Genomic DNA, 27,787 nt, shown 5'->3' with positions numbered 1-27,787 from the left:
ATGTCAGGCTAAAGATGAGGACTTTATTTCATGGGCAATGAGGAACCAGAGGAGGTTCCTGGGCAAAGAAGCGACAACAAGATATGATGGGGACAATAACGTAGTGAGAAGTGCCTGGGGTCAAGGATATGCAGGATGGTGTGAGGAAGGGAGCCTAGAAGCAGGCAGATGACCCAAAAGAAGACAACAAAAAACAGAGAAAGTCTGAAAAACACAGTGGAAGGAATCATATACACAGGGAAGGAGCAGCGGATACACAGTATCATCTGCAGCCCACTGGGGTGCAGTTCCTTTGTATTTGTTGCCCCTGTTAGGAATCAATGACCCTCTCTTACTTGTATTTGATATCCAGCAGCTAGCTCAGTGCCTGTTACAGCAGACAGTCCATCCATTGTTGATAAATGGATGGATGAATGAACTAATGAACTAATGGGTACCTGTTCCACATTCTGTTTGTGGGTCACGGTTTTGTGGACACAAACGTCCAGACAGCCACAGGGGCACCGGAGAAGGACAGGAAGGGTGGAGGGAAAGATTTAAAGCCTTAACCTGGTGTTACATAGGACACCCACCAATGTGTGTTTACAAACTAATGCCAAGAGGGTTAAGACGGTAAATTTTATATTATGTGTATTTTACCACAACTTAAAGGGGGGAAAAAGCCAATGCCACTTTGAATTGTCACAGCTCTAGGGATGGAAAGATGGTGGCCTCTGTGTCTTGCTAATGTGTTGAAGGTGCCTCATTCTACCAACACTGTAGTCTGAAGCATCTGTGATATTAGACAATGCCTGATACGTTGCTTTTGTCTTCCAAGTCTTTGGTCCACTGGCAATTATCCATACAAATGGTAGAACAGGGCCATAGCTGAACAAGAAAATATGTATATTTGATTTTAAATTCAGTCCTCATAAAAGACAGAAAGACTTATTTCACACACACAGAGCTATATGTATAAGAATGTTCAAGGCAGCACTGTTTGTGACAGCAAATGCATACATGCACAGACCTCTACACAGAAAACATCCCGAATGTCCACTGAAAGGGAAAGGCTACATAAATCACTTGGGAAACTAAGTGGCCATTAAATGGAGCAAGCAGCTCTATTTGTACTGACGTGTAAAAGGTGTCCCTGTAAGAGACCAAGTCCCATAATATGTACAATATGATCCCAACATCGTAAACACCCACACAGCCTCCCTCCACGACCTCCACCAAAGCCTTTTTTATTTACTCCTGATCACCAAGAACCTAGCACAGCGTACACACTCAATACGTGTTCATAAGTGAATGAATGCATTCATTCAACATTCAACTAATGTGTGAGGGAGGGTTTAATACAACTAGGTGAATAAGAAAAAGGGTGTGTGTGCACAAACACACTTGTGTAAGCACAGAAAATGGTAGAGAAGAGCATACCCCAAAGTAACAGTGGTATTTCGGGGAAGGGAGGTTGGGGGAGACTCATTTACAAGTTTCTGTATATCACTTTGTTTTGACAAAGGGCACGTAATACACTGTAACAATTTTTAAAATATCATAGTTACCTATTAAAATAATTATCTTGCATTATGAAACTTATCCAGCTGATCTCCTTTTGATGACATCGATAGCAAAGTTCTTATTCTCCAAATAAATAAATACCAATTGAATCAGGGAGAAGAAGAGTGGTTGTTACAAGCTGAATGACAAGAGGCCTCTGAACTGGTCCGTGAAGACAGCGGGAGGTGTGAGCCCAGAGAAACAGCTTCATATCTATAACCCACACTAATTATTCTGATCAGACACTGTTAGAGAACCCAGAGGAGCCCCACAATATCCTACCAGTTACCGATCCAAGGTCGTTTTTCCTGGCCGGATTCCTCAGAGCACACAGCCCAGGCAGCCATCTCCCTCCCAGCTGTGGAGGGGCCCTTGTGTCCATCCAACCTTGCTCTCCCTCCCTTCCTCTCTCTTTCCCTCCCTCCCTCGCTCCCTCCCTCCCTCGCTCCCTCCCTCATAGAAACACATGCACACACTCAACTATGGGGGCCCCTTCTCTAGCTTCCTCTAACAACCACTGTTTTTCTCCAGCACCGCCCTCATCTCACTGTATTTCAATTATCTCTGCATGTCAATTTTTATGTTTCTCTCCACCCCTTCAGCTCTGACACCTCTCAGCTCTTTCATGCACACCTTTTTCAACAAATGCAACTCATTTACCAACACCGGCGTATGCCTCGTGATGGTTATGTGGATGCCATTTCATGACAAATGTTCACTCTCAATCAATCTGTGAGCCCAGCTGCCACATGTCAAGAAACAGGGAGACACACACCCCTGATCTGGCCCTTCCTCATTCCTAGAAACTTCAACCTAATGCCCAGTTTTAAGATGCCACTGAAAACAGTCTTAGTCAGTCAATCAACATATGACCAAAAAAACTGAGTTCCTACCACCAGCTTAATACAGAAAGGGGCCATCCATGCAAAGAGAAGTTTCTGCAAAGAGAAGCTGCATATGGATATTTTCAGTGTTAACACTGTCACCTGATATTTCCTTAGAAGCCACATCTAGAATTTTGGTGCCAAGGGCATGAAGAACTCCTCCAACCATGATGTCTTCCACCTCAACCGTCTTAGAAAAATGGGGTGTGAATTAGCCATCTGAAAGGACACACAAGCTTGATTTTACAGCTCATGGACATGTGGTCCACACTGACAGCATTAAAGCACATAAAGAGAATCCTGAGTCTCACAACACGAAGACACAGATGATCCAGGGGACCCAGCATTGCGACCACCTCATGCAGTCCTCTCCATGGCTCTTCACCTGTTTTCTCATGTATAAAATTGGAATGATGGGGACAGACTTACTTTTCAGAAGGGCTTACTGCCACCTGACTCCCTCCCTTTTTTCCATGTGTCTTTGCATTCATGAATATGTTAAAAGGCATCTTTGTTCATTACTTATACCAGTTCAACCAATATTCTTTTCATTAGCCTTCCCTTCCCATCAGAGTGAAATAAAGGAACCACACTGAAAAACAAAGTCAGCGATGTCTTTAAACAGCCTTCTTGTTTTCCCCTTTCCTTAGGCTGGTCCCAGGAGTTGGTTTTGGCCTTTCAGCATGTCCCCTAATCCAAATGACCTGACCCACAGCAGACCATACCCGGGGGCGGGGGGGGGACACTTCTCCAAAGTGTCCCTGGCCTAACTCGAGTCCAGGCCACCATCTCCCTGGGGATAGAGTCTGGATGTTCAGAGGAGAAAATCCAATCCATAAAGCTTTTCTCTGCTTTAATAAGGCTGATTTGGGCAAAATGCCCAAAAGAACTCAACATATTTATAGAGTTTTGTTTGATCTACTTTTAAATGCTCCATGCAGAGTCATTCAAGTGAAATGAGAATACAGAATTTCAAAGGAAAAACTGAAGGAAGATGCTAAATATAAGTTATTTGTTGAGCATAAACAAGATTTCTCCCTTCTATCGAACATACTCCCCCTAACACATCTATTTTTAAAGGCATTCTCAAACTTTGCTGCTGACAAATGGACTTCTACAATTAAGGGGGCAGGCGCGGGGGGTGGGGGAGAAGAGGAGGGTGCAGCACGTGTGAGTATACGCATATTAGTAACTGTGTAAAAGGTCTAGAAAAATCCAAGAGACCCTCATCTGGGGTCTCTCTTCCCTATTCTTAGAGAATTCTCAGGGGGAAATACCATAAACAGATTTAGAGTTTCTCAGTTTTTTTAAAAATCAGTACCAAAAATGGCCACTGTACAGTGAGATTTAGAGAATGAAAGAAAATTCCACCTCTCTCTCTCTCTCCCTCCCTCCCTCCCTCCCTCCCTCCCTCCCTCCCTCCCTCCCTCTCTCTCTCTCTCTCTCTCTCTCTCTCTCTCTCTCTAAGAAGGAGGGAAAAGATCTGTATTGCAGGTCATCAAAAATGGTTTTGGAGCCAAGCTCTCCACGCCGCACTCTGCTCTTCTCGCCCCGCACGCCGCCCGCGCCCACCATGGCCTCCATTCAGCAGCTGGTAGGAAGATGGCGCTTAGTGGAGAGCAAAGACTGATGAGTACATGAAGGAATTAGGAGTACGGAGGGCTCTGCAAAAAATGGGTGCCATGGCCAAACCAGACTGTGTCATCACCTCTGACGGCAAACACCTCAGCGTAAAAACTGAGAGCACGTTGAAAACAACACAGTTTTCATGTAACCTGGGAGAGAAGTTTGAAGAAACTACAGCTGATGGCAGAAAAACTCCGACTGCGTGCAAGTTTGTCAACGGCGTACTGGTGCAACATGAAGAATGGGATGGCAAGGAAAGCACAATAAGAAGAAGAGTGGAAAAGGGGAAACTAATGGTGGGATGCGTCACGAACAATGTCAACTGTACTCGGGTCTATGAAAAAGTAGAGTAAAAATTCCATCATCCTTCTGGACAGGAATTAGCTGCTCGAGTGAACAGGCTCAGTTCAATGAGCAAATCTCTCCATGCTTTTTTTTTTCCATCTCTGTATTCAGTTATCTTTATCATAAACATTTTACACGCAACTCTTTCCAAGTGTTGGTTTAATTAAGATCGTCCCTTTGGTTAGTGAATTATGCTAAAAAAAAATGGTTTTGAAATTTTGACTCATTTTTAATATAGTTTCCCTTTGCATCCCCTTCAGAATAAAGAAGGGGCAGAAGCCCAGGTATTCATGAATTTTCTTGATGCAAATGGGGGTTTTCATGTCCACAATTCCTCCTTCTTATCTAAAAGCAGAGGTTCTTAACTGGGGTTCATGGATAGAATTCAGGGCGTCTAAACACGATGGGAAGAAAATTACTTCTTTATTTTTATTGTCTTCTAACTGAAATCTGGCCTTTCTTTCCACTGTGCATACAGGCAACAAACCACACTGGTATCAGCAGCACCTGTGGATTTTACTTATCTCCCACCACGTGCACAGATATTTTCATTTCACATCACAGTCGGTGCACTTATCTTGAAATATCATTTACATTCATCCCTGTTTAAAAATTATGATAGCTTCTAGACCCACTGCTGGATCTTGCTATTTAATGCATCAATAAAAAATATGTATTACTTAAGTTTTTGCAACATTTTGATAACTGTATTTCAGTAATGATCGATGTCCTCTATAATCCTATGGATTTTATTTTATTCATTGACTAACATTATTCCGAGAAGGCACCCAGAGGCTTCATCAGACTGGCAAAAGGTTGCACAGAATTTTTTTTTTAAGAACTCCTAATCTCTAGTTTCAAGATCATGGTTTGCAAGGAAACCCAAAGGTGCAAGGGAGAATTATGTACGTAAAAGAAAGCAGTAAACATAACATTTGGACACTGCACATTGGCATGTTTCATAGGCTTTGGAGCAGCCCATCATGGCAAGAGAACCATATTGGGTAAGTTAACAGGTCCCAATCCATGAATGGCCGTGTGGCACAGCATTCATGAGGCTACTTGCCAAGTGCCCTCTTATTATCTGGGTCAGTGACTGGCAAGAGCCCTGCTCTGTCACCTGGCACCTTGGCTCAGTTGAGCTCCACGCTCATGCTCCCTTCCATAAAGGCCAGCACAGCTCATGTGCAGGCTGCCACTTGCCACAGCTTCAGCGTCCCCTCTGCAACCGAGCCCTGCTTTGTCTCCCTTTGCTAGCTAGTGAAGTTCCAGGATTCACCACAGGGTCCAACCCTACACCCCCCAGCCAGGGATAAAGAAGTCACTTGAGCTTCTGTGTACCCACGTGGCTTTATATACATCTCTTCCTCCCAGCCCGCGTCAGCTGCACTGTCATTGTTTGCCTCCATGGCCCCAGTGCCTGCTGGGCAGTGAGTGCACAAATGTCCCACGAAGGGAGAGAGGTTTATACCCATGTTTATGGCTGCGCAGGATTTGCCTGGAGGGGGCTGCCTGACTTCCACTGTGATCCCATCTTTGTGTTTTCACTAGAGGATGGAGGACCCTAAGGTAAGCAAGTCGAACTGAAACCAGAGCCATCTGACCAATTGTTCAAAAGTTTCTTTTTAAATCAAGAAAACAGCAATTCCACTTTCTGGAAGTTAAACTTGAGATAACTTACAGAAAATATGCCAAGATATATGCACAATGTTCACTGCTACATTATCCAGAGGAGTGAAAAAACAGAATCACCCTAAATGTCCTTCCATTGGGGGACTGATTTGTCAAGTCATGGTATATCCACACACGGACTACTAAAGAAAGAGTGGCATCGCTCCCAGTCAACTGGTACGGCAAGATTTCCAAGATTCTCTTCAACCTAAGAGAACTAATTGCAATACAGCATCAACAGCATGAGCCCATCCGTATTTTGTTAAATACCAATATGTCTGTTTCACTATGTGCTTAGATTAGGTGGGACCACCTGAAATTGACATTTTTGTGATGGAATCTCTGTGATTTTTTATGGCTCGCCCTAGTACATATGTGTGGCGATCTTCTGGGGAGATAACACAAGCCAGTTCTCCTCCTGGGGGTATGACCAGCGGAAGGAATTTTATGTTACTCGTTATGCCGTTCCTTTCATTTATTAATCTTTTTTACACTAAGCATTATGTTTATAGTAAGTCTGAGAAAACTTAGGGTGAGTCTCTAAGAAAATGTACAAATGAAATAAAAACCAAAAGAGTAGTGACGTTTAGCCACACACGACAACACAAAAGCTGTCTCACTGTGTGGGCGAGTCTGTGACCATCAGCACCTCAAAGCCCATTCCTGTGAGCTTCCTCCAGAGGCTGAAAATGGGCTTCTCCCCAAGGCCCCTCGGGAGCGGCATCCTCCAGAAAGGGACAGGTTTCTATGTGACTGAGCAGTGCAGATAAAGGGACTGGCCTACCTGTAAGAGAAGGATTTTAAGCAGACCTTTTTTTTTTAACCAAACAAATATGTTAATAATGCATAAATTATCTCTTTGTTCCCAGCAAATAAAGATTTTCCTCATTTATTTAAGCAAGTCCTATTTTCCTTAGAAGTATGGGAGAGTAGTAAAGATGCTTTAAAAAATGGTATGTCACACTCAGACTTTTCATTTTCCAAACTAGTCTGCACCTTTACTCTCCCCCTCAGAGGGAGGGAACCAAATGTCATGAAAAGTGTAAATGTAGAAATTGTAAATCTAGAAATTGTAAATCTAGAAAGCGTCAACCTAGAAATCTTGAGGCAAGAAAATAACTGTAGATTCATTCAGGGAATAGCGAAAGGAACAGCAGAGGAGGAGAAGTAGAGACAAATAAACGCTCATGAATCTCTCCAACAACACTGATTTTTGTCTGTACTATACACTTCAGCACTTACACATATCTTAACCTCAACAGGCTTCATTACAAAGTTATCTATATATCACATACAAGTCAATCTCCTTTTGTGAGATGAAACCTCCTAGAGGATAAGAATTGAGTTTTTCTACTGTCTGCAGCAGGGCTTCGCAAACTTTCCATTAAGGGCCACAGAGCATATATTTTTGGCCTTGTGGGCCATACAGTCTCTGTGCCGACTACCTAACTCTGCTGTTATAGCAAAAAAGGAGCCATAGACAATATGTAAATGAATGGGAGTGGCTGGGTGCCAATAAAACTTTATTTACAAAAACAGGCAATACATGGTCTGTGGTTTGCTGACCTCTGGTCTACAGAAAGGAATTATAAGGGACCAGGGATGATTTTGTTTTTAAGAAAGAGCAAGAGACATTGCTAAAGTTGAATCATCAGCTTAGAAGGGACCTCCTCCAAGACACCTTCCCTGACTGCCTTTGAGGCAGGGTTAGGTGCCCCCATCACCACCACTGTGGGAGGGCACAGCACCCAGTGCATGATGCTCTCCCCACCCTGCCCGTAGTGCCTGAGATTGTTTGATTCTCAAATCCTGGACTTCTGTGAGCAGCAGCTGAGCTGGCCTCCTTGTGGATTACTAGAAGCTAGCCCAGAGCCCAGCCCAGAACAGCCTTTAGCAATGATCTCAAAATCAAAGGAAAGAACAAATGATGAAGGGGATGAAGGAGAAGGAGGAGTTACAAGTGACCCTGGAGGGCTGATGGGAAGAATGTGAAGGTTGGGATGCAGAAGGCAGAAGCAGGAGTCTGACAGGGAGAATCTGCCGCTCAACTACATGGAGACAGTTGGGGACACAGCAGTTGCCTCCCATCAGCCACTCTACCAGAGAACACCAAACCTAAGTTAGATCTGGCCAGGGATGGGTTCAGGAATGTACAGGCTGCCTTAAGCCAGGGTGGCACATTGAGAGACAAAGATGGGTCTGCCCAGGGCATCTCAAAGAAGAGAAGCCCCCAGTCCTTTCCCCCACTGGAAAATAACCAGGGAAGCCCATTGGCCCAATAGCTGGCCACAGCATGAAGCCAATGAGCAAGAGGCAGGGCAGAGAGAAAACAAACCTAGGCCCAAGGAGCCTGCCCGGCCTCTGGACTTCCTGTAGTACAAGAGATACTTCCCTATGACCTAAGCCAGGGTGAACGAGGGTGTCTGTGACTTGCAGCTGAGAGCCCACTAACTAGCACAGTATGTGCGAGTAAAGGTGAGGGGGGGAAAAAGCAAGGGGGGGTCTGGCCCAGAGGTTAGGTTTCTGGGCTTGTACTTGTATGTCTCACGGCATTGGCTGAGCCCAGGAGCAAGTAGACACAATAGACGACGCCAAAGACAAAGGCAGAAAACAGCTTGCATTTAAGGTGGAGAAGAGGAGTCCATAAAACAAAATAGAGAAAGAGGAAGAGGGGGAGTCAAACACAGAGGCACAGAAGGCAAAGCAGATGTTTCCAGAAAGAGACAGTAATCCCATGTGCTGGGAGGAGTCGGGCAGAGGCAGCACAAAGGAAGAGGTCTGACAGACCTGGGTTCCAACCCAAACTACACCGCTCAATAGAAGTGTGTCCTTGGATAGGTCACACAATGTCTCTGAGCCTCAGTTTTTCCAACGGTAAAATGAGGACGATGCTACCTTCTTCTCAGAGCACTGAACTAGCTGTCTACCACAACACTGCACGGAGTCGGGAGTACTAACTGAATGTAGGCCCTAATTCTTTCCGCCTCGCCGTATCCACAACCTTTTGTCACATGTCTTTAGAGTACCTCCCTTAAAGACAAATACGATTTCCCACACATACACCATGTGACTTGTTTTGGAAAATTAAGTGAAGTGGAAGCAGTAGTGTACCAGTTTGCAGGCCAGGCCCCAAGAGAACTCGGATGTTTCCACTCGCTCTGTTGCATCTCCATCATTGCTGTGCGAAAGTGCTCAGTCTAGCCTGCTGGAGCATGGGAGACACAGACAGGAGTGCTGAGTCACCCCAGGCATGCCGCTGAGCTCAAGACAAATGCTAGCTGACCTCCAGACACGTAAGGAAGCCCAGTCAAAATCAAAAAGCCACCCAGCTAGCTTCCAGCTGACCCCAGATTCAGAAGTAATAAATGTTTACTGTTGATACCACTGAGCTTCTGTGGTTGTTATGTAGCATTATTGTGGCATCTGATAACTGATACAACAATGCCTGGCACAGAACTAGTCCTCAAAAAATGTTTAAAGCACACACTCAGTGAAGACAATGGCTGCAAATATAGTGTATCATTCTTCTATCCTGGTAAGTTAACTATTATTTCCTTTGACTGTTTTTCCATGTTCCTCAAGGCCCAAATGGTAAACAAGAGTTTCTAGACAGATTTCTTTTTAGAAGTTGCTAGAAACACTGATTTTAAAAAACAGGAAAAGATTAATGTCCTACTTGTAGGACATTAAAAAATGCACATGGAAAATAAAGCAGACAGAAAGCTATCCTGACAGAATTATCTTACCCAATTCATCCTTTATGCCTCAAAAAGCACACAATGCGACTGAGACAGGGTACCATATATGACATGTTAACTGTAATTGCTAATTTTTAAAATTTCTTAGCTGATGATGGGTAGAACGTTGTTAATCATTTGTCACCTTATTCTTGATCCCTTTTTTGTTGTGGTAAAACATATGTAACATAAAGCCGTTTAAGTCACTTTTAAGTACACAAGTTCAGTGGCATTAAGCATATTCACATTATTGTACAATCACCAACATCCATTTCCAGAATTTTTTCATCTTCCCAAACTGAAACTCCATACCCATTAAACACTAACTTCCCATTCCCCTTGCCTCCCCCCACGTCCCTGGCAATCACCCCTCTACTTTCTATGTCTATGAATTTGACTATTCTAGGTGCCTCATATATTAATAAGTGGAGTCATACAGTATTTGTTGTTTTCTAACTGGCGTATTTCACTTGGCATAATGTTCTCAGTTTCATCCATGTTGTATCGTGTCAGAATTTCCTTCCTTTTTCAGGGTGAATAATATCACATTGTATAGGTACACCATTTGCTTATCCATTCATCCATTGATGGAAACTTGGATTGCTTCCATCTTTTGCCTATTGTGAAGAATGCTGCTATGAACATGGGTGTACAGATATCTGTTCAAGTTCCTTCTTGATCCCTTTTTATATATCTTCATTAAAACATTATTTTGAAATGTAAAACATGTTAAAAGAAACATATCACTTATTAGCAGTCTTCAGGCATCATCTAATAAGGTTGGGAGGATGTGATTGACACCTAGAGTTCGCAATTCAATCCAATTTACTATGAATGGTTTTATCCCACACCCATTGAAATAAACATGTTGATGATATGAAAAAGCCTTTGGGGGTAAGATTCTAAAATATGCTGAGCTGAATGTAAAGCGAACGACATCTCACCACCCAGCCAATCCTGTGCAGTCACACCGAGTAAAGAACCCACACTGCGTGCTGTGCAGTGGGTGAGAATGGGTGGTTTATCAAAGGTAGAAACACTGTTTTAACTTCATTATTCAACAAAATCACCATGGAGCTTTCTCAGCAAAGAGCCGGAATCTTCTAAAGCTCTCCAGAAGTTTCTGACAGGTCATGTGGGAACCTGGTTCATTCAACAAACGTTTGCTGGTTGTGGAGCGAGAAAGGGCTGTAGACAGTATGAGAATGGATCCCAATATACTTTCCGGGTATCCTGGAAAAAGGATTTGCAAAGAGAAGAGTAGGATCCTTATGCTTTTCAACATTCCCAAAGGCTTAATTGTCAAAACGAGGGTACACATGTTAAAATGCTTTGCAGGACTATGTATAAATAGTACCATGACCCTAATCTGAAGAACTAGTTATGTGCTAATGAAGATACAGGAATTTGTCACCCAAAGGGACAAAACCTTTTAGAAAGGGTTCCTGGTTTAAAAAATACTGTAAACTTCTCAATCAACCCTTCAATCTGCAGATGAAGAAACGGAGGCTTCCTATGGGTGAAATGACCTCCCCAAGATGGCGACTGGCTGGTAGAGCTGAGATTTATAGGTATGTCACATGAGTCCTGAAACGAAGGTCTCTGAATCATCCTGGGCCGAAGTATGAAGGAGAAAAAGGAACATAAATGGTTTTCCAGCTTCAACCAACTTACAGTCAAGTTTTAAGCCACTGAAAACGGACAGGATATTTGTCAGCTGCTATCAGGTGTTGCTGGTTACCGAGGCCTGACTGCCTCTGGGTATCTGAGGATTAAAAGGGATGCCTGCCATTCAGGTCTGTGTGGTTTTGTTTTGTTTTTTTATTTTGTTCTGTTTTGTTTTGTTTCAGTACAAAGCTGACACTCGTCAGCTCTAATAAATGATCACTTTCCATTTCTACTTCAACTTGGGCTTTTGATAGAATGAGTTCATATATCAATATGAATAGATCGATACAGTTCATAATTTATGAAGATGCGGAAGAAGGGAGAAATTGATCCTGTGGAACCACCCAACCAGTGCTTGCTTTTCTTCCTCTCTTCCTTCTTGCTGCCCAGGTTTGGTCATTTTTAAATTTATTAACACCTCCACCTGGGAGGACAGCAGGGATTGAGAAAAGTGAAACAGCATCCTACATAAGCCTTTCTAATAAAAGATTTATAGTTAAACTGCACAATGGTTTCTGTGGGGCATCCCTGGATTTCAATGATCCATGTTATTCCTGTCAAGCCTGAACAATGCACATAAGAGCTAATGACACAGGCGTAATATACGCACATATATACACGTACCTGTTCCAGAATGGGATGGGGCTTAAAGAGTAAGGCATCACAGAAAGAGAGATGGAGAGAGAGCCTGGGGGAGAGGGAAGGAGGAAAGGAAAGAGGGAAAGAGGCTTTTAAACATGACTGTGAATTGTACATGAATTCTGTAAATTTTACATGAATTCTGTGAGGGGTCAGAGTTCTAGGGTCAAAGCTTAGGAGAAGCATGTGAAGTATATTTTAAGTGTAAATATATGTACAAAATAGAATCAGAACTTCCATTCCTGGCTCGTCTTGGTTTGCTTGTTCCTGTCAACACAGTATCAGACATATCAGAAACTCGGTCACTTTTACTCTTTGTGTATAACTTCAAGGGTCTTACCTTTTATCTCAAAGTCAAAACTAAACGACCAAGGAAGCTAATTTCTTCTAAAGAAACAAACTACTCCCGGTGATTTTATCAAACAGTTGCTTTAAAGCTTTTGAAACCTCAAACATAAAACAACTGGTACCATTTCTCCTTAAACAACTTTTTTAAAAAAGATAACTATTAACAATGTTTGTGGGGTTGTTTTTTTTTGGTTTGGGTTTTCTTTTTTCTTCAATCTGTCAAATACCATGGCCTACAAAAGGGTTAAAAGAAATAAGGGGGACACTCAATAGCAAAACATTCTAGAAATCTGATTTTCCTTTGCAAGGAATGACAATAATGAAGAATCTATCCAAGTTGGCCCTGGGGACAGAGGAAGGGGAGGGGAAGGAAGCAAGAGAGAGTGAGGGGGAGGGAGAGGAGGTCTCCCTGCTCCAGAGTTCCGGCATCTTCCACCAGCAAACCAGAAGTAGATTTTACTTAAACTGAAATCTGAAAACACAATACTAATCACTGGTAATTCAAAATACTGGGTTCCTGACAAGCAAAATTAACACCCAATCAATCACATGATCTAACCATCTCTTTTGATTAATACCTTCACTTTTCTCTCCCTGGCTCTGACTATGGTAACGATGAACACTCAAATATTAGAGAGGGAGAAGCCTGGGAAGGAAGGAAAGGCTAAGTCTGGCCCGTGTATGCCAACCAAAAGGGAAAAGCTGATAGACCGTTGTATGTAAAATAAATTGAACTCTATATATCTTCACTTAGAAAACCTTGGGGAAGAGTATGAAATCAAATACAGATTAAAATGATCACAAAGTCTAAACCTGTCCTGTCCTGGATATATTCTTCCACTCATCTCATGTTATACCAGGAAATATGAAACCTTCAGGAGCCTTCTTGCAAACACAGTTACCCTTATAACTTAATTCTACTTCCAGTCTTGTTACTCAAGATCTGGTTCAAATTTCCGCCTTCGGAAATGTAGTTTGCTTTCTCACTCTCTACTAATGGCCCATTCGCAGGCCTAGAGCTAGATTCAGTACTTACCGTCAGGATCCCCTCAATAAGTCTCCTCTCTCCCTTAGCACACAGTAACCAAAGTCAATTTCTCTGAATCACAGAATTTCAGCAGCTTCTCCTTAAACACATAACTAAATAAGTTTGTTCTCCCTCTTGTAGTTTTCCTTTTGGCAACTTGTTCTTCAAGAGGGTCAGGGTGTTTGAGTACAAGTACATACTTCCATCGAATAACTAAAGTTGTTCCCAGGTGAATACAACGTGGCTTCTTCCTTCCAGGAGCTTACAATCTAGTAAAGAAAATCAAAATCTAAACATGTGTGCACACCCACACATGCAAGAACGCGTGCGCGCGCGCGCACACACACACACACACACACACACACCCCAGAAGTGTATTAATAGAATGAAATGCAGTTACAAGTGTCCAAAAATAATCATTTAAGATCAGCCATTCACTAAGGTTTCTCACACTATTAAGTAATACTGTATTACTGTACCTGTAATACTGTAATACTTCTACTACTGCATATATTTTTGTGAGACAAAGGTAGCAAAAGATGGACCTACATCTGCCTTTATTGGTGACTCAGGTAAGTCATTTTTCACTTCTTCCCACCTCAGTTTCCTTATATTTAAAATGGACTGATAATGATGCTTCTCTGATCATCCTTCACAGGGTTATTCTAAGAGGTGAAAGTCTTCCAGTCTCTCTCGCTATACATAAACTATAAAGTTCTACCCAAGTTAAGGAATTTTTGTTGATAAAATGTCTTTTATTTAAACAGAACATTTTATAACTTCCATTCCTCCACCTTCTGAAAGCTAGTGACTGATAAGTACTAACAATTCTCCTAGCACTAAAGGGGAACATTTTTAATTAACAAGAGCATTCCACAAAAAAGGCCTATTGTAACTGAAATATCCAAAAGTTAAATTCTTCTGTGGATCAGCAATAGGAAAAACAATATGGGGCGGGGGAATCCTATTTACAAAAGCCAACAATAACCACAATCCATGCAAGAGTAACATAAGGAATAAGCAGGACTGCACAAATAAAACCATAATTGACTTGACTAAACAGAGTAAGGTCCTACATTCCTGGATCACTAGAATTAGCTCTTCAGAATTCAGGAGGGAATATATGTTTTCATTTGGTGATATATTTGCAAGATTTGGTTCACTGCAGTGTTTGGGGGGAAGGGGCTGGGGGGGAAAGGTTTTCACTGACACTTTGGTGTATAAAGACAGTTTGAATGACACAACACAAAACTTTTAAACAAATGTTGGGAAAATGTCAATTCTTTCTAAATTAACTTATAATTTAATGTAATTCAAATCCAAATTCCAATGAATTTTTTTTGAAACTTGATAATATGATTTTAGAACAAGTGATAATAGCTGAAACATTTTTGAAAATAAAGAGTGATAATAGGAAGGACAAAAGTCGTACTGTATATGAAAATGTATTATAAAGCCACAATAGTTAACTACATTGATACAAGAATGGTGAGACAAGTTAATGATACAGAATTGAAAGTCCAGAAAAAAATGCACTTATATAATAACATTAAATGATAAACGTTCAAATATATGGTGATGGAAGGAGAACTGACTCTGGGTGGTGAGCACACAATGGGATTTATAGATGATGTATTAGAATTGTACACCTGAAGTCCATGTAACTTTACTAACAGTTGTCACCCCAATAAACTTTAATTTAAAAAAAAGATAAACGAGGTATCACAGATTAATGGGGGAAGGACTGGATTATTCAATAAATGGTCCCGGAAAAAATTAATTTGCATACTAACTTCATACTATACATCAAAATTCCATGTAGATTAAAAATTAGAAGTAAAAAAACATGAAGCCAGTACAAAGGATAAGAAAAATTAGGTAAGAATTTATTCAGAGAAATCACAAAAGAAAAACATCAATATAAAAATCTGCATAAAAATGTACTATCTCTGTACTTCAAATCAACTGTAAACAAAAAGAAAAGCCAACATGCTGGGAAGCACAATTTGCCACAAATGACAAAGGAATAATACACTAATCAGTAAGAAAAATATAAAGATCTCAATATAAGAGCAAAGAATATGAACAAATGACAAAAAAATATGTTCAAGCATTCTATTAATCTAAGAAAGTCAAGCTTAAAACACTAATAAGTACTCTCCCCACTTCCGGTAGTGGTGCAAATTGATATAAGCCTCCAAGAAATCAATTTGGTAATAATAACTTAAAGTCCCCCATAATATATACATGCTTTTGTCCAGTAATTCCACGTCTAAGAATCTTTCCTAAAGAAATCATCAGAACTGCAGATAAACATTTATGAGCAAAAATAGCCAATGCAGAGTTACTGACAATTGCAAGAAAAATTAGAACCATAAATGGATTCTTTCCTTTCCAGCAAAGTCTCTATGAAGCACAGAATTCAGAATATAAGAGGTTTGGCTTTTGAGCTACAGGGAATCTCATTTTTTTCTCTCAAGAAATGAACAATAGAATGCCACAGTCAGTTCTCTACCCTTCTCAAATCGATTATCTAATATTTAGGTCATCCCCAGCAAAACAGTGTCTTTTTGATCCCTCGACTCACTATCTCCTAGGCAACTGATTGAATGACGAAAAATATAAAGCTTCACCGAGAAATACATAATTTTAAAGACTTGAATAAATGGAATGTCATATCTTGTCCCTCAGCTGAGAGGAGGTAGTGGTATGATATGTAAAAGAGAACGAGACAGACAGACAGACACAGACAGACACTGCATTTTAACACCAATTTGTCTGGTAATCTTTTTTCTAAAACAACTTTATTGAGATAATTTACATACCATAAAATTCACCCATTTTAAGTCTACAATGAATGGTTTTTATATATTAACAGAATTATGCTATCATCACAACTATCTAATTTTAGAACATTTCCATCACCCCCAAAAGAAACCTCATGCCCATTAGCGGTCCCTTTCCATTGCCACACCCAGTTCTGGGCAAATGCTAATCACTTTCTGTCTCCAGGGATTTGTATATTCTGGACATTTCATAATAAATGGAATCATACAACACGTGATCTTTTTTGTCTGGCTTCTTTCATTTAGCATAATATTTTCAAGGCCCACCCATGTTGTAGCATTATTGGTACTTCATTCCTTTTTATTGTCAAATAATATTCCATTGTATGGATAAACCACATTTTGTTCATCTATTCGTCAGCTGATGGACATTTGGGTTGTTTCCATTTTTGGCTATTACCAATCATACTGCTATGAACATTCATTTACAAATTTGTATGTGGACATATGTTTTCATTTCTCTTGGGTGTGGAATGCTGGTTCATATGGTAACACTATTCTGAACAGTTTGAAGAAACATCGCACTGTTTTCCAAAGCAGCTGCATACACTGTTTTACATTCACCCTAGCAGTGTATACATTGTTCATAGCATTCCCTTATAATCTTTTTCATTTTTCTAAGATCAGTAGTGACGTTCCTTTTTAAATTCCTCATGTTAGTAGTTCATATCTTCTCTCCTTTTTTTCTTGATCAGTGTAGCTAAAGTTTATCAATTTTGTTAACTATTTCAAAGAACCAACTTTTGGCTTCATTGATTTTCTGTATTGTTTTTCTATTCTCTATTTCTCTTATTTCCATTCTACTCTTTATTATTTCCTTCTTTCTGTTTGCTTTGAGTTTAGTCTGCCCTTCCTTTTCTAGTTTCTTAATGCAAAAATTTAGGCTACTGACAAATCCACTTCCAAGTATATATCCAAAGGAAATGAAATCACTATCTCGGAGATAGCTGCACGCCCATGTTCACTGCAGCATTATTTACAATAGCCAATAAATAGGAATAACTTAAGTGTCCATCAACAGATGAATGGATAAAGAAATTGTGATACACACAGACACACACACAGACACAGATGCGCGTGCACACGCACACACACACACACACACACACACACACTAGAATATTACTCAACCATAAAAAAGGAAATCCTGCCATTGCAACAACATAAACGAACCTTGAGGGCATTATGCTAAGTGAAATAAGTCAGACAGAGAAAAACAAATCTTTTATCTTCTCAGGACCACAACTGAAAACAACCAGTAATTATGTGAGGTGAAAGATGTGTTAATTCACCTTATTGTGGTAATCATTTCACAAAATACTCATATACGTGTATCAAGTCATCACACTGTACACCTTAAGCTTACACAATGTAACATATCAGTTATATATCAATAAAGTTGAAAAAAGAGAAAATTCGGGTATTGATTTGAGATGTTTTATTTTTGAATATAGGCACTTACAGCTATAAATTTCATTCTAAGCACTGCTTTAGCTGCATGCGGTAAATTTTTGAATGTTGTGTTTTCATTTTCACTCATTTCAGAGTATTTCAAACTTTCCCTTGTGGATTCTTCTTTAACCCACTGGTTACTTAGGAGTATGTTGCTTGATTTCAATATATTTGTGAATTTCCTAAATTTCCTTCTGTTGATGCTTTCAAATTTAATTCCACTGTGGTTGGAGAACATACTTTGTATACTTTTAATCCTTTTAAATTTATTGAGACTTCTTTCATGGCTTAGCATATGATCTGCCCTGGAGAATGTTCCATGTGCATCTGATCACTGGTTCTTTCATAAAAACAGCACCTTATTATTATTTTACATAAATCTGTAACTTTTTCCCAGCACTCTGGGGTCTTACTAGCAGTTTACCACTTTTGATAACAACTGCTACTGTGTTCAGTGAGTGACTCTCCTCCCTACTTCATTCTATGACTACCGTCTTACCCCAAACTTCTTCTCTTTCCTCATTTTAATCCTCACAATTTCCCGGAGGGAATTGAGCAGAGTCATCTCCTTATTTTAAAGATGGAAAAACCAAGTGTGAGACTTGCCTGAAGTCCCACAGAAACTTTGGGGGTGCCACAGAAGTGGGGTCTGGGATCTGCCAACACCATTCTTCTTGCAACAAGGCTCTGCTGCCACTGAGCCTTTTCAGGCCTCCAGAGAAACACGAGTGGAATGAGTAGTCCAGGCCTCCTCGAATGAGCTTCCTCACCATGCACACACACAGGAACTTTCTGGCTCTTCTCTTTTTCCCTTTCTGACTGGGAACCGATAGGGCGGCCTACCTGGCATTGCAGCAGGCCCCCTGTCAGCCTGACCATGGGTTAGGCAGCTGTGCCATAAAATGTCCTTGTTGTTCAGGCCACAACAGTCCCAGGGTCTCACAAAAACAAAAAGCCATGAGTCCAAAGACTAAGCTAAAGCTGCAGGTGGCATCAGGGATACCAGGCTGTGATGATAGACCAGTAGGTATAATTCAGAAGTCCCCTTTTCCAGGGCTTTCTACAAGTGAAGACAGATGTTGTCCCAATACGATACCTCTAGTTAACCTACCAGCTCTCTACCCACAACGGTCTCCTTTTGGAAAGGAGGATCCCATGTCAGTCCCCCAGATCAGAGAGGTGTCCTTCCAGGTCAGCCTGGCAGAGGCTCCATGTCCCGTTGCCCAGTACGTCGATGAGTGGGTCCTGGCGTCAGGCCAAAGGCTGAGCCACCATCAGGGACCTCAGGAATTGTATGACCCAGAACTCTAAAATGGCAGACTGTGTGGGTTTTCCTCACACCCCACATGTGGGCTCATCACCTGCACTCAAAATGGCAGCCTGTTTCACTAATAACAAGAGGAGAGTGAACAAAATCTCTTCTTTATGTAAATTCAGGGTTTTTATGGTATCAAAAAGAGCTAAGATTCCTCGTCTCTCAATTGAAGCAGACAGAGAAAGCAATGGGACTGCTTTGACTATGTGGGATTGCTGCTTTCTTCCCATAATGAAATTTGCCGCAGAAATCCCAGGTTCCATCCTGACCCAAGTCCCAGGTAGTCCTGCCCTTGCCACTCACTAGGTCACTTTTCCTGCCGAAGCCCCGCCCAGCGACACAACTCTTAGACACAAGGATCCAAGAAACGATCAAGGGGGAAATCCCTTTCAGCGTGTCACTTGAAAACCTACCAAGAGGACTTGCTTTCCAGTGTTAGATTCCGGGAATGTTCTCTTAGCATCATCAAACTTGCGTTTCCGTGGCCACAGGCCTCGGAAGCATCAGCAGTTGTTTCTCGCAGTGCCAGTTCCACCATCTGCGCTCACTCGCCCTAACATTCCCTGTGCAAGCGACAATCTGAAGATGATCTCAGGAATGCTAGAAAGCAGCTTGCCCTGCATTTTAAAGTCCAGCACATCCCAAAGCAGAGTCCTAACTAGTATTCAATAAAAAGTGGTTTGGTGATCAAAGATAAGCAGGTTTCTTACCATAGGACATCTGAGAGCCCATAATATGCTCATGTGCTTGTCAGTCCCTAAAAGGGTGTCAGTGCGCGCAGCGGTAGCTGAAATTTATTTGTCCAGAGAGCCAATTTTCTCGCCTTCTTTGTCTCCTCTCTCTCTCTCTCCATCCCTCTTTTGTGGGATATTTTGCAGGGCTATAATTCCGTGCAACACACATTGAGACACGCTGGCCTGGTTTCTATCTGGGTGTGCCACACTTGTTGCACGGTCTCCTCTCTAGTAGATGAAAATATACAATCACATCCCTTTTAGAACATGCCTTCTACAGACAACTTCGGGCACACAGAGGTCCAACTCAGGACTGGGGAAAATAAGCACAGCATACAATGGGGCAGTGTGGTTGAATGCAGCTCTGTCCTGGGAGCCTGGTGTATTGTACCGAGCTTGTACAATTCCAGCATTCTGCACCACGTGGACCATAAACTCCCCTGTACCATGAGAAAACTTCAGTCATTCCCAATTACATGGACTCTCTGACTTTTGAAACGTACCTAAGGCTTCATGCCAGCAATATAAAACAACAAAATAAGTCAGATTTACAAAGAGGTTATGCACTAGGCACAGTGTGTGGAACTCTAAATGTTTTTGCCCATAGAAGCAAAGTCATAAATTGGTGATTAAGTTTCCAGATTAACCCTTAGTGTAGCTAAGACAAGGCACATCTGCAATGCCATCAACTAACAAAACCCCAAAAGCAATGAAATTAAAGAAGAAACATTTTTATTTATCAAGAATACTTAGGCTCGGTGGTATACCCACAGAGGGGCAGAGGGGGCAGCAGCCGCCCAAGCAAGAAGGGGCTTCCTGTGAAGAACTGACAAATGATAATTAAGCCAACAAAGTCAGTTAGCTTTTTATCTCACCACCTGCTGACAACTGAAAACAACATCAGTAATAAAATATTGCTCCTTTGAGTAAAACTGGGTTCAACAAGAAATGAAGAAGTACTGTTGACCCTTGAACAATGGGGTGTTAGAGGCGCCGACCTCCCACATAGCTGAAAATCCACATATGACTACATAGTTAGGAGTACTTGGACCTATTAAGGAGGAGACTTTGGCTCATCTACAGGGATTTTCAGTGTAATTCTTCATTGTGTCCAAATTAGTATCTATACCTAAAGTCATGCCTGCAGGAGTCCCTTTTTATGCTTATCAACAATGATCCTGGTCTGTGGAGGTATAACAAATGGAACAAAGATGGGGAAACATCTATGAGTTCAATGAGCAAAAATTAGAAGAGAAAGGGAAGGAGCTGAAGAGAACATATGTGTTATAATAGTCAACACATGGAAACAATCTAAGTGTCCATTGTCGCATGAATGAATAAAGATGATATGGCATATACACACAATGGAATATTACTCAGCCATTTAGAAAGATAAATATTACTATTTGCAACAACATCGATGGATCTTGAAGGTACCATGCTACATGAAATAAGATAGAAAAGAAACAAAAACTGTATGATTTCACTCATATGTGGAATATAAAACAAAAAATAACAAATGGCCTAACAAAACAAAACTCATAGATACAGACAACAGAATGGTGGTTACCAGAGGGGAAGGGGGCTGGAGGAAAATGAATTGGGTTAAAGGAGTCAAATATATGGTAATGGAAGAAACTAGACTTTTGGTGGTGAGCAGATACTGAATTATAATGTACATCTGAAATTTATATAATGTTATTAAATAATGTTACCTCAATAATTTTTCAAAAAAATAATTTGGTTTAAAAAAGACAACATGTGTAATATGAAAAGCTGTGGGTCTGTGAGATGCAATTGCATTAATTGAGAACACTAAGTCAGAAGAACCAAAGGCATCTTGCACAAGGTTCCCCGAAGGAGAAATATAAGGTGGGGAGGAGAAGGCATTTCCTAGGAGAACCACCAGGTGGAGCCACCACCAGAAAACCACTTTGTGGATCGTCCTTTGGGTGAACTTGGATGGAAACCCAGCAGGAGTGCAGTGGAAGTCAAAATCAACGATTGTTCTATAGGACTGTCATTACACTAGTGTTAATGCATTAGAACCAGGATGCAGAGATTGGAAGTTGATAAATGTAATAGAAGGAAAACTCTAAAAACCAATTTTGTCAGTGACCCACACATAAAAATATATAGAAAATGTACAATAGCAACACCCCTCCAGAATAGCTTTTTCCACCCATTTCACCACCACCCGTAATTTGAACCAAATTATTTATTTAGGTACAAGAGACAGAACTACTCAGATAAAATAAACAAGGGCAACATACTCTAACATCAATTACTGGTCCTTACACAGGCTCCCAACAGAACTTGTACAGAAAAGCAACCAGGGATCAGTTACTTCAAATGACCTCTCTATGGTCCCTTTACTCTCAAACCTTCAAGAATGAAGCCCCACTAGGGAAAAAAAGACTATAAATGCATATATAAATACATTCACACAGACGTTTATATTATTGAATGAGTATATATTATATCCATTCGTATTCACTTCCAGGTTTCCATCTTTATTTTCATCTCCCCATGGGAAATACTAACTCAGCTGATAGCCAAGAGCTTCCACAAAACAGTCAATGCCTTCTCTTACCTCTTATTCTTCTATCTGTCCAGAAAAGCCAGCAATTCAGATAAAATCGACAGGTGATTTGGAAACTTAAAGAAAAATCTGACCCAATACTCTACACTTTCAGATTCCTAGTTCACTAGGGGGTAATTTACATTTGTTTTTCCAAAAGGAAGTTTGAAATGAAAAAAGTCTTGTTTCTATAAACAAATCCCCAGATCTCACATCTACCTTAAACAACAAAGCACTGTTGACATTTACTTTATTAAAGACACTTTTCCCATCCTTTGTTTACAGTTTGGTTTCAAACAAACAGCCTATCAAAATCCAGGCCACTCCCTCTGAGCCAGCACAAGAGTTCCCTGCCAGCATAGCCACATTTGCGCAAGCGCACACATACGAACACACACACACACACACTCATGTTCTAACAAACAAGCCAACAGATACCTTGAGAATATTATTCTGAATAGCCAAGTAAATGCTAAAGATATGAAAGTTCAAAAACAATGTTTCCCCCTCAGCAGAAACAAGGGAAGAAAGTCGCTATGGCCAAATGTGTTTAGGGACTGGAATGACTAGTGCTGAAACTGTAAGGGAAATAAAGATAAACATTAGGTAAAATTCTTCTGACAGCTATAGGCAGCAGACCAAAATGAAGAGCCCTTCCGTGCAGCAAACACTACGCCCATATTAATGTTGAAGGGCACACGTGTGTCAGCCATCCACACACAACATGAGCTCCGAAGAATTTCTACCCTAACTTTTAAAGCAACAGTGTGTCACCAGAGGCAGAGCAGCTGTTGATCCCTCTGTTAAAGAAAACTTTTGACTTCAACCTGTCTGAAGGATGAAACACACGAGACGTGAGCCTACAGAGCAATGTTCCACAAAGTCATATCCACATACCAACTCAGAGAGCAACCCTCCCCCACCTCAGCTAGACTCTCATCTCAGAGCATGAGTGCTAGACCTGTTATAAATCACATCATTTAAACCATCAGATCTTGCAGCATTAATCTCTAGAAGGGGCAGTAAAAGGCAAATGCATAACAAACCTTAAATAAAGATGGTAAAAGCGGTTTCTCTTTCAGAAGGCAAATGCCAAAACAGCAGAGCGACTTAAAAAGATGATTATAAAACACATTTTATACCAGGAGAGCATAATAATAATAATAATAGCAAAGAATAATAAATGTGCAAAATATAATAGAGACTTACCAAATACTGAATTCATGATAAACTGGAAATAGAAACAAGGACATATAAAGCCAACCAGAAACCCACGGAGTGGCTTCACATTCAAAATGACAGAAGTAAATAAGAGACATAACCCCATCTTGCCAGAAAAAAGATATAAGAAATGTGCAGCACTTTCTCAGCATTCCCCAAGTGATACGACAGACTGGAACCACTTGTGGGCAGGAATGGATGGTGTTTTTCTAGTCTTTCTAGCCACCCCAATACTAAGCACAGGGGCAGGCCCATAGCAGGTACGCAGGAAATAACGTGCTATTGGATGTTTGTTCATTAGTATCCCCCCAAAAGTGAGGAAGGAACACTGTCCAAAGTTACAGGCAGTAGGAGGGGTTCAGCAAGAGGTGGCTTCCCCGTGGGATCTGCTAAAGAGGCAAAAACTGGGAAACTAGACCCCTGAAATAGAAACTGGTCCTTACAAAGGCCAGCAAGGTACTGAACACGGCCTATAGAGACTCAACCTATCGCATGGATAAAGTTGGTCCAGACACCTTCCTAAGGATGAAACCAAATCATTTCTTATTTCATTTGAATTCAAGTAGAAAAGAGTCTATATTCAAATGGACAAAATCCTCCTTGCTCACTTTCAAGCATGTATTTAGCAGGTTTGCTGTTAACTGTTAAAATGTTTATTTGTTCAATTTTGCTCTTAAGCTCAAGGTTTAAATGTTTTTTGTGTGTTTTTTAAATTCCTCAATACAGCAATGTTCCAGTTTAGAAGGGCCCATTATTCTCCTATAGAGGTTTAATGATAAAAGAAACCAAATAATAAATCATTCTCAGAAGGAAACAGACAACTCTTTTCTGTCTGGTTCATGAGAATGACATTTGGCTCCAAGAAAAGTTTTCAGATTTTCTAGCTGCAATCTGTCAACGTTCTGGAATCTAGGATAACTTTAGGATATACAACATCAATGCTGCAAGTTGAAATGAAAAATGACTTCTTACTCCTTGGGAAAGGCTTGTTTTAAACAGGAAGCTCCCTCACTGGGACTCAGGTAAAGGCCAGAGAAGTGGCCAGGGATGGGGCAGCCACAACTGCCCTTATAGTCCTGTGACTGGAATGTATAACTGGCACTGTCAAGCCATCTGGAGCATCTGAGTGCTCTCTCTCTCTCTCAATTTCACTCACATCTTTTTCTCAAATGAAAAGCCCATGGAGTCATTCCACTATCTCCCTAAATCAACTCTGTAGAAATTTGCAAAGGTTAAAGCTGAAAACTGAAACTAATCAGTCCCCAAAGTGATGTTTCCAGGGTCCTGGCCTTTGTCAAGGCTATGAATAGCTTCCTTCAAAGCCAAGGTATCTTTTGACCTTATGCGGGTGCCTGGGAGGGCGAGCTCATCCCACACTGTGAGGTACTACGCCGCATTAGCCACTGCCGCAAAATGAGGCATGTCCCCAAAGGCAAAAACCTTCCTGGAGGCAATTGGGCAAACTTCTTTAATTAAGTCTATCTCAAGTTCAGGACCCAATGAAGTGGTTCAATTTCAGACTCATAGAAATGGACTGTGATCTTTACTAAACCAATGCTAAATAAGCCTGTATCAAATGACAAGGTCCACATAAAGTAAATCATCATCTCATCTTTGATAAAGAAAAAGGACTTGTGTGAACTCTACTAAATTCTCACAGGGTCCAAGGCTGAATCACAAGGTGGACTCATATACTGTAAGAAATCAAAGCAGGCTGTTACTAAACTCTGAAAGCAACTTTCCTTTCCTCCATAACAATAGCAATAGACAAAAACCTCCAAGAGATTCCTAGGGACAAAGCTTGGAAACAAAGGGAGGGAGGAGACTTCGGTCATTTACAATAACTCATAAAACTCGAAAAATTGGTTGGAAGGAAGTATTTACAAGTAACTAGAATCGTCCCACAGATTTAGCCTCTGATCCTTGTTTTAAGGGGAAAAAAGTGGTTTTTCATTGATTTGGGGTGGGAAAAAATGTAGCTTTTGAGCTCAGCACAATGAACTATTTATCTGGCCTGACTAGGCCAATCAATCCGCTTGCTGTTTTCGTATAAGGAGTAGTAGGATCCTGTTAGTCGTCACGGGTGGGGGCAGGGCCAAAGATGGGACTGGCCCTGGTACAAATACACAATGCTTCCCTTCAATTGGAAATTTATGTTGGACCCAGGTGACTTGGGGGTCAGTGTGATGCCTGGGACAGAATGAAGATGGTTTGTGATGTGTTTCATATTTACAGAATGCCCCCATGTGCTAAGGTCTCAGAGCCACTGGCAGATTCATTATACAAAATAATTAATAAGAGTAAAGGGTTGGTCGGAATCAGGCTGCAGGCTTTAGGTGGAGGCTTAAAAAAGGAATGTAAGTTAGTAAGCCACCCCTTTTAATGACATTTTTTGGTTAATGAAAAATTCCATAGGGGACCTCAAAGGCTAGATTTTTAGTTGTAAAGCGACAATTATCTGAAAAGTTCGATTCCTTCGTTGATTTAAAGTTCTCAGGTAATTGTACCAAACTTATCCAGATAATTACCTTAATTCCTTAACTTAATTAATCCCTTATCTTGTTCAATTTAATTAATTACCTTAATTCTCTTATTTACTTTACAAAAGCAGGCTGGCAGAGAGGCCTTGCCTCTGACCAACGGATGCAATTCCTCAGCGCACCACCCAAGAAACCTCAGGAGGAACGGAGGGCTCTGTGTAGCAAGAGAGGCTCGGAGAAATGCAGAAAGACTGACTGAAGTCGAGCTCTCCAAATCTGATGAGGGCAGGCCTCAGGCGTTCTGGAATGTATTTGCAAGAAATGCAGGAGACACTTCTGGGGACTAGAGTTTTATAGCAAAGTATGCTTAATTCTTAAAATGGGAAATCCCCTGCCTTGGTAGGATGGGACTTAAAAGAAAAGAAAAAAAAAACAAACAGGAAAACAAAGAAAAATCCTATAACTGCTAAGCAGCATGGGCCTTCAGCCAATATTTAATCTGAGTAATTCAAAAAAAGGAAATGTAACCCAGGGCAGCTGGAGGGGGTAGAGGAAGAAGCAGGAAGGAAGAGAGACACAAAGCTAATGTCTCAAGCACGATGATCAATGGACTGTTCATCGGACAAGTTCTTACGCTGTCTAAATTCTATGAAAGATTCGCTGTTCTTCCCCATGGTTATGTAAACTTGCCTTCTTTTTGTTTTTTAATGGAATGCTTCTCTAATACATTTCCTGCTCCTGCTTTTGAACAGCTCTATATTTCTCTTCAAGGAAGTAATAAGCCAGTGAAAAGCCTGCAACTGACGCTAACCTACCGCGGGTACACTCGGGGTGGCCCTAGTTGATGTACGGTGAAGGTAGGCAAAAACCCAGGGAATCTAGTGTGACCACAGTCTAAAATTGAGTCAAGTCCTCTCTGTAATCTTATATTCTCTCTCCCATCATTTCAAGCAGCAATGTCACAAAAGGGAGACATGAGAGAAAACAAAACTCCAACAAGCTGATAGCTGAAAATCTGCCTTGAGGTCTCAAAAGAGGGAAACGAGAAGTTACAGGTCCCTTGGTTAGATGGATGTTTGAGCTGAGAGAGACACAAGGTCTGTGTTCGAGAGCCCAGCAGTTAGAGAAAGACCCTGATAAAGCCTGCCCTTAAAAAGAGTGCATGGCCAGACACGCTCAGTTCAGTCTGTACCTTCCATCCATAAAAGTAGACATGAAAGCAAAAGCTAAAGCCCTAGAAAAATCATCATTTACAAATTTAGTCTACTTTCTCATTGTCAAGAAATATTATTAGTTCCCTTTATTATAGTTATTATCGTTACCTGGTGTGTGTGTGTGTGTGTGTGTGTGTGTGTGTGTGTGTGTGTGTGTGTGTGTCTCTAAAATTTACACCAGAAAAAAAAAACGAAAGGGCAAATGCCAGTCAATTTCTCAGCAATTTAAAATTTGACACAGTTCACCCAGAAGTTTCCAGTTTGGGTTTGTGTGTGGGGAGTGGGCTCTTTCTTCTTTCCATACCTCTCTTATTGGTTCTTAGAATTGTTTCAGAAGACAGCAAAGCATTTCCACTGGACACTTCGTGCATGGGCTTTTCTGGAGCTTTGCTGGAGAGAGGGTCTTTCTTCATCTCTTTCTTTATTTCCTGGGAGGAATAAAAGGAAAACAAGATTG

The 27,787-nt window shown here is 41.0% G+C and overlaps 1 protein-coding gene and 1 pseudogene across 13 annotated transcripts in view; one reads left to right on the top strand and one right to left on the bottom strand.

Annotated features, from left to right (window-relative positions):
* The window catches only part of SH3KBP1 (SH3 domain containing kinase binding protein 1), a 324,637-nt gene that overhangs the window by 176,691 nt on the left and 120,159 nt on the right, over positions 1 to 27,787 (bottom strand). For 11 of the 12 annotated variants that reach the window (XM_081043256.1, XM_081043260.1, XM_081043247.1 and 8 more), the window contains one exon: positions 27,635 to 27,758. In XM_081043256.1, coding sequence (XP_080899382.1) covers positions 27,635 to 27,758 — 124 coding nt within the window. Of the gene's footprint in view, positions 1 to 23,624; positions 23,643 to 27,634; positions 27,759 to 27,787 lie in introns of those variants that run through there. The other variant, XM_081043248.1, reaches the window with a different exon arrangement.
* On the top strand, positions 4,000 to 4,405 carry LOC308495310 (fatty acid-binding protein 5-like; annotated as a pseudogene). Its single transcript has one exon. The product of its transcript is annotated as a fatty acid-binding protein 5-like (transcript).

Source organism: Rhinolophus hipposideros (assembly GCF_964194185.1).
Source record: "Rhinolophus hipposideros genome assembly, chromosome: X".
Taxonomy (NCBI): Eukaryota; Metazoa; Chordata; class Mammalia; order Chiroptera; family Rhinolophidae; genus Rhinolophus; species Rhinolophus hipposideros.
Note: the sequence above shows the minus strand (reverse complement) of the source record. Positions and strands in the feature narration are given on the sequence as shown.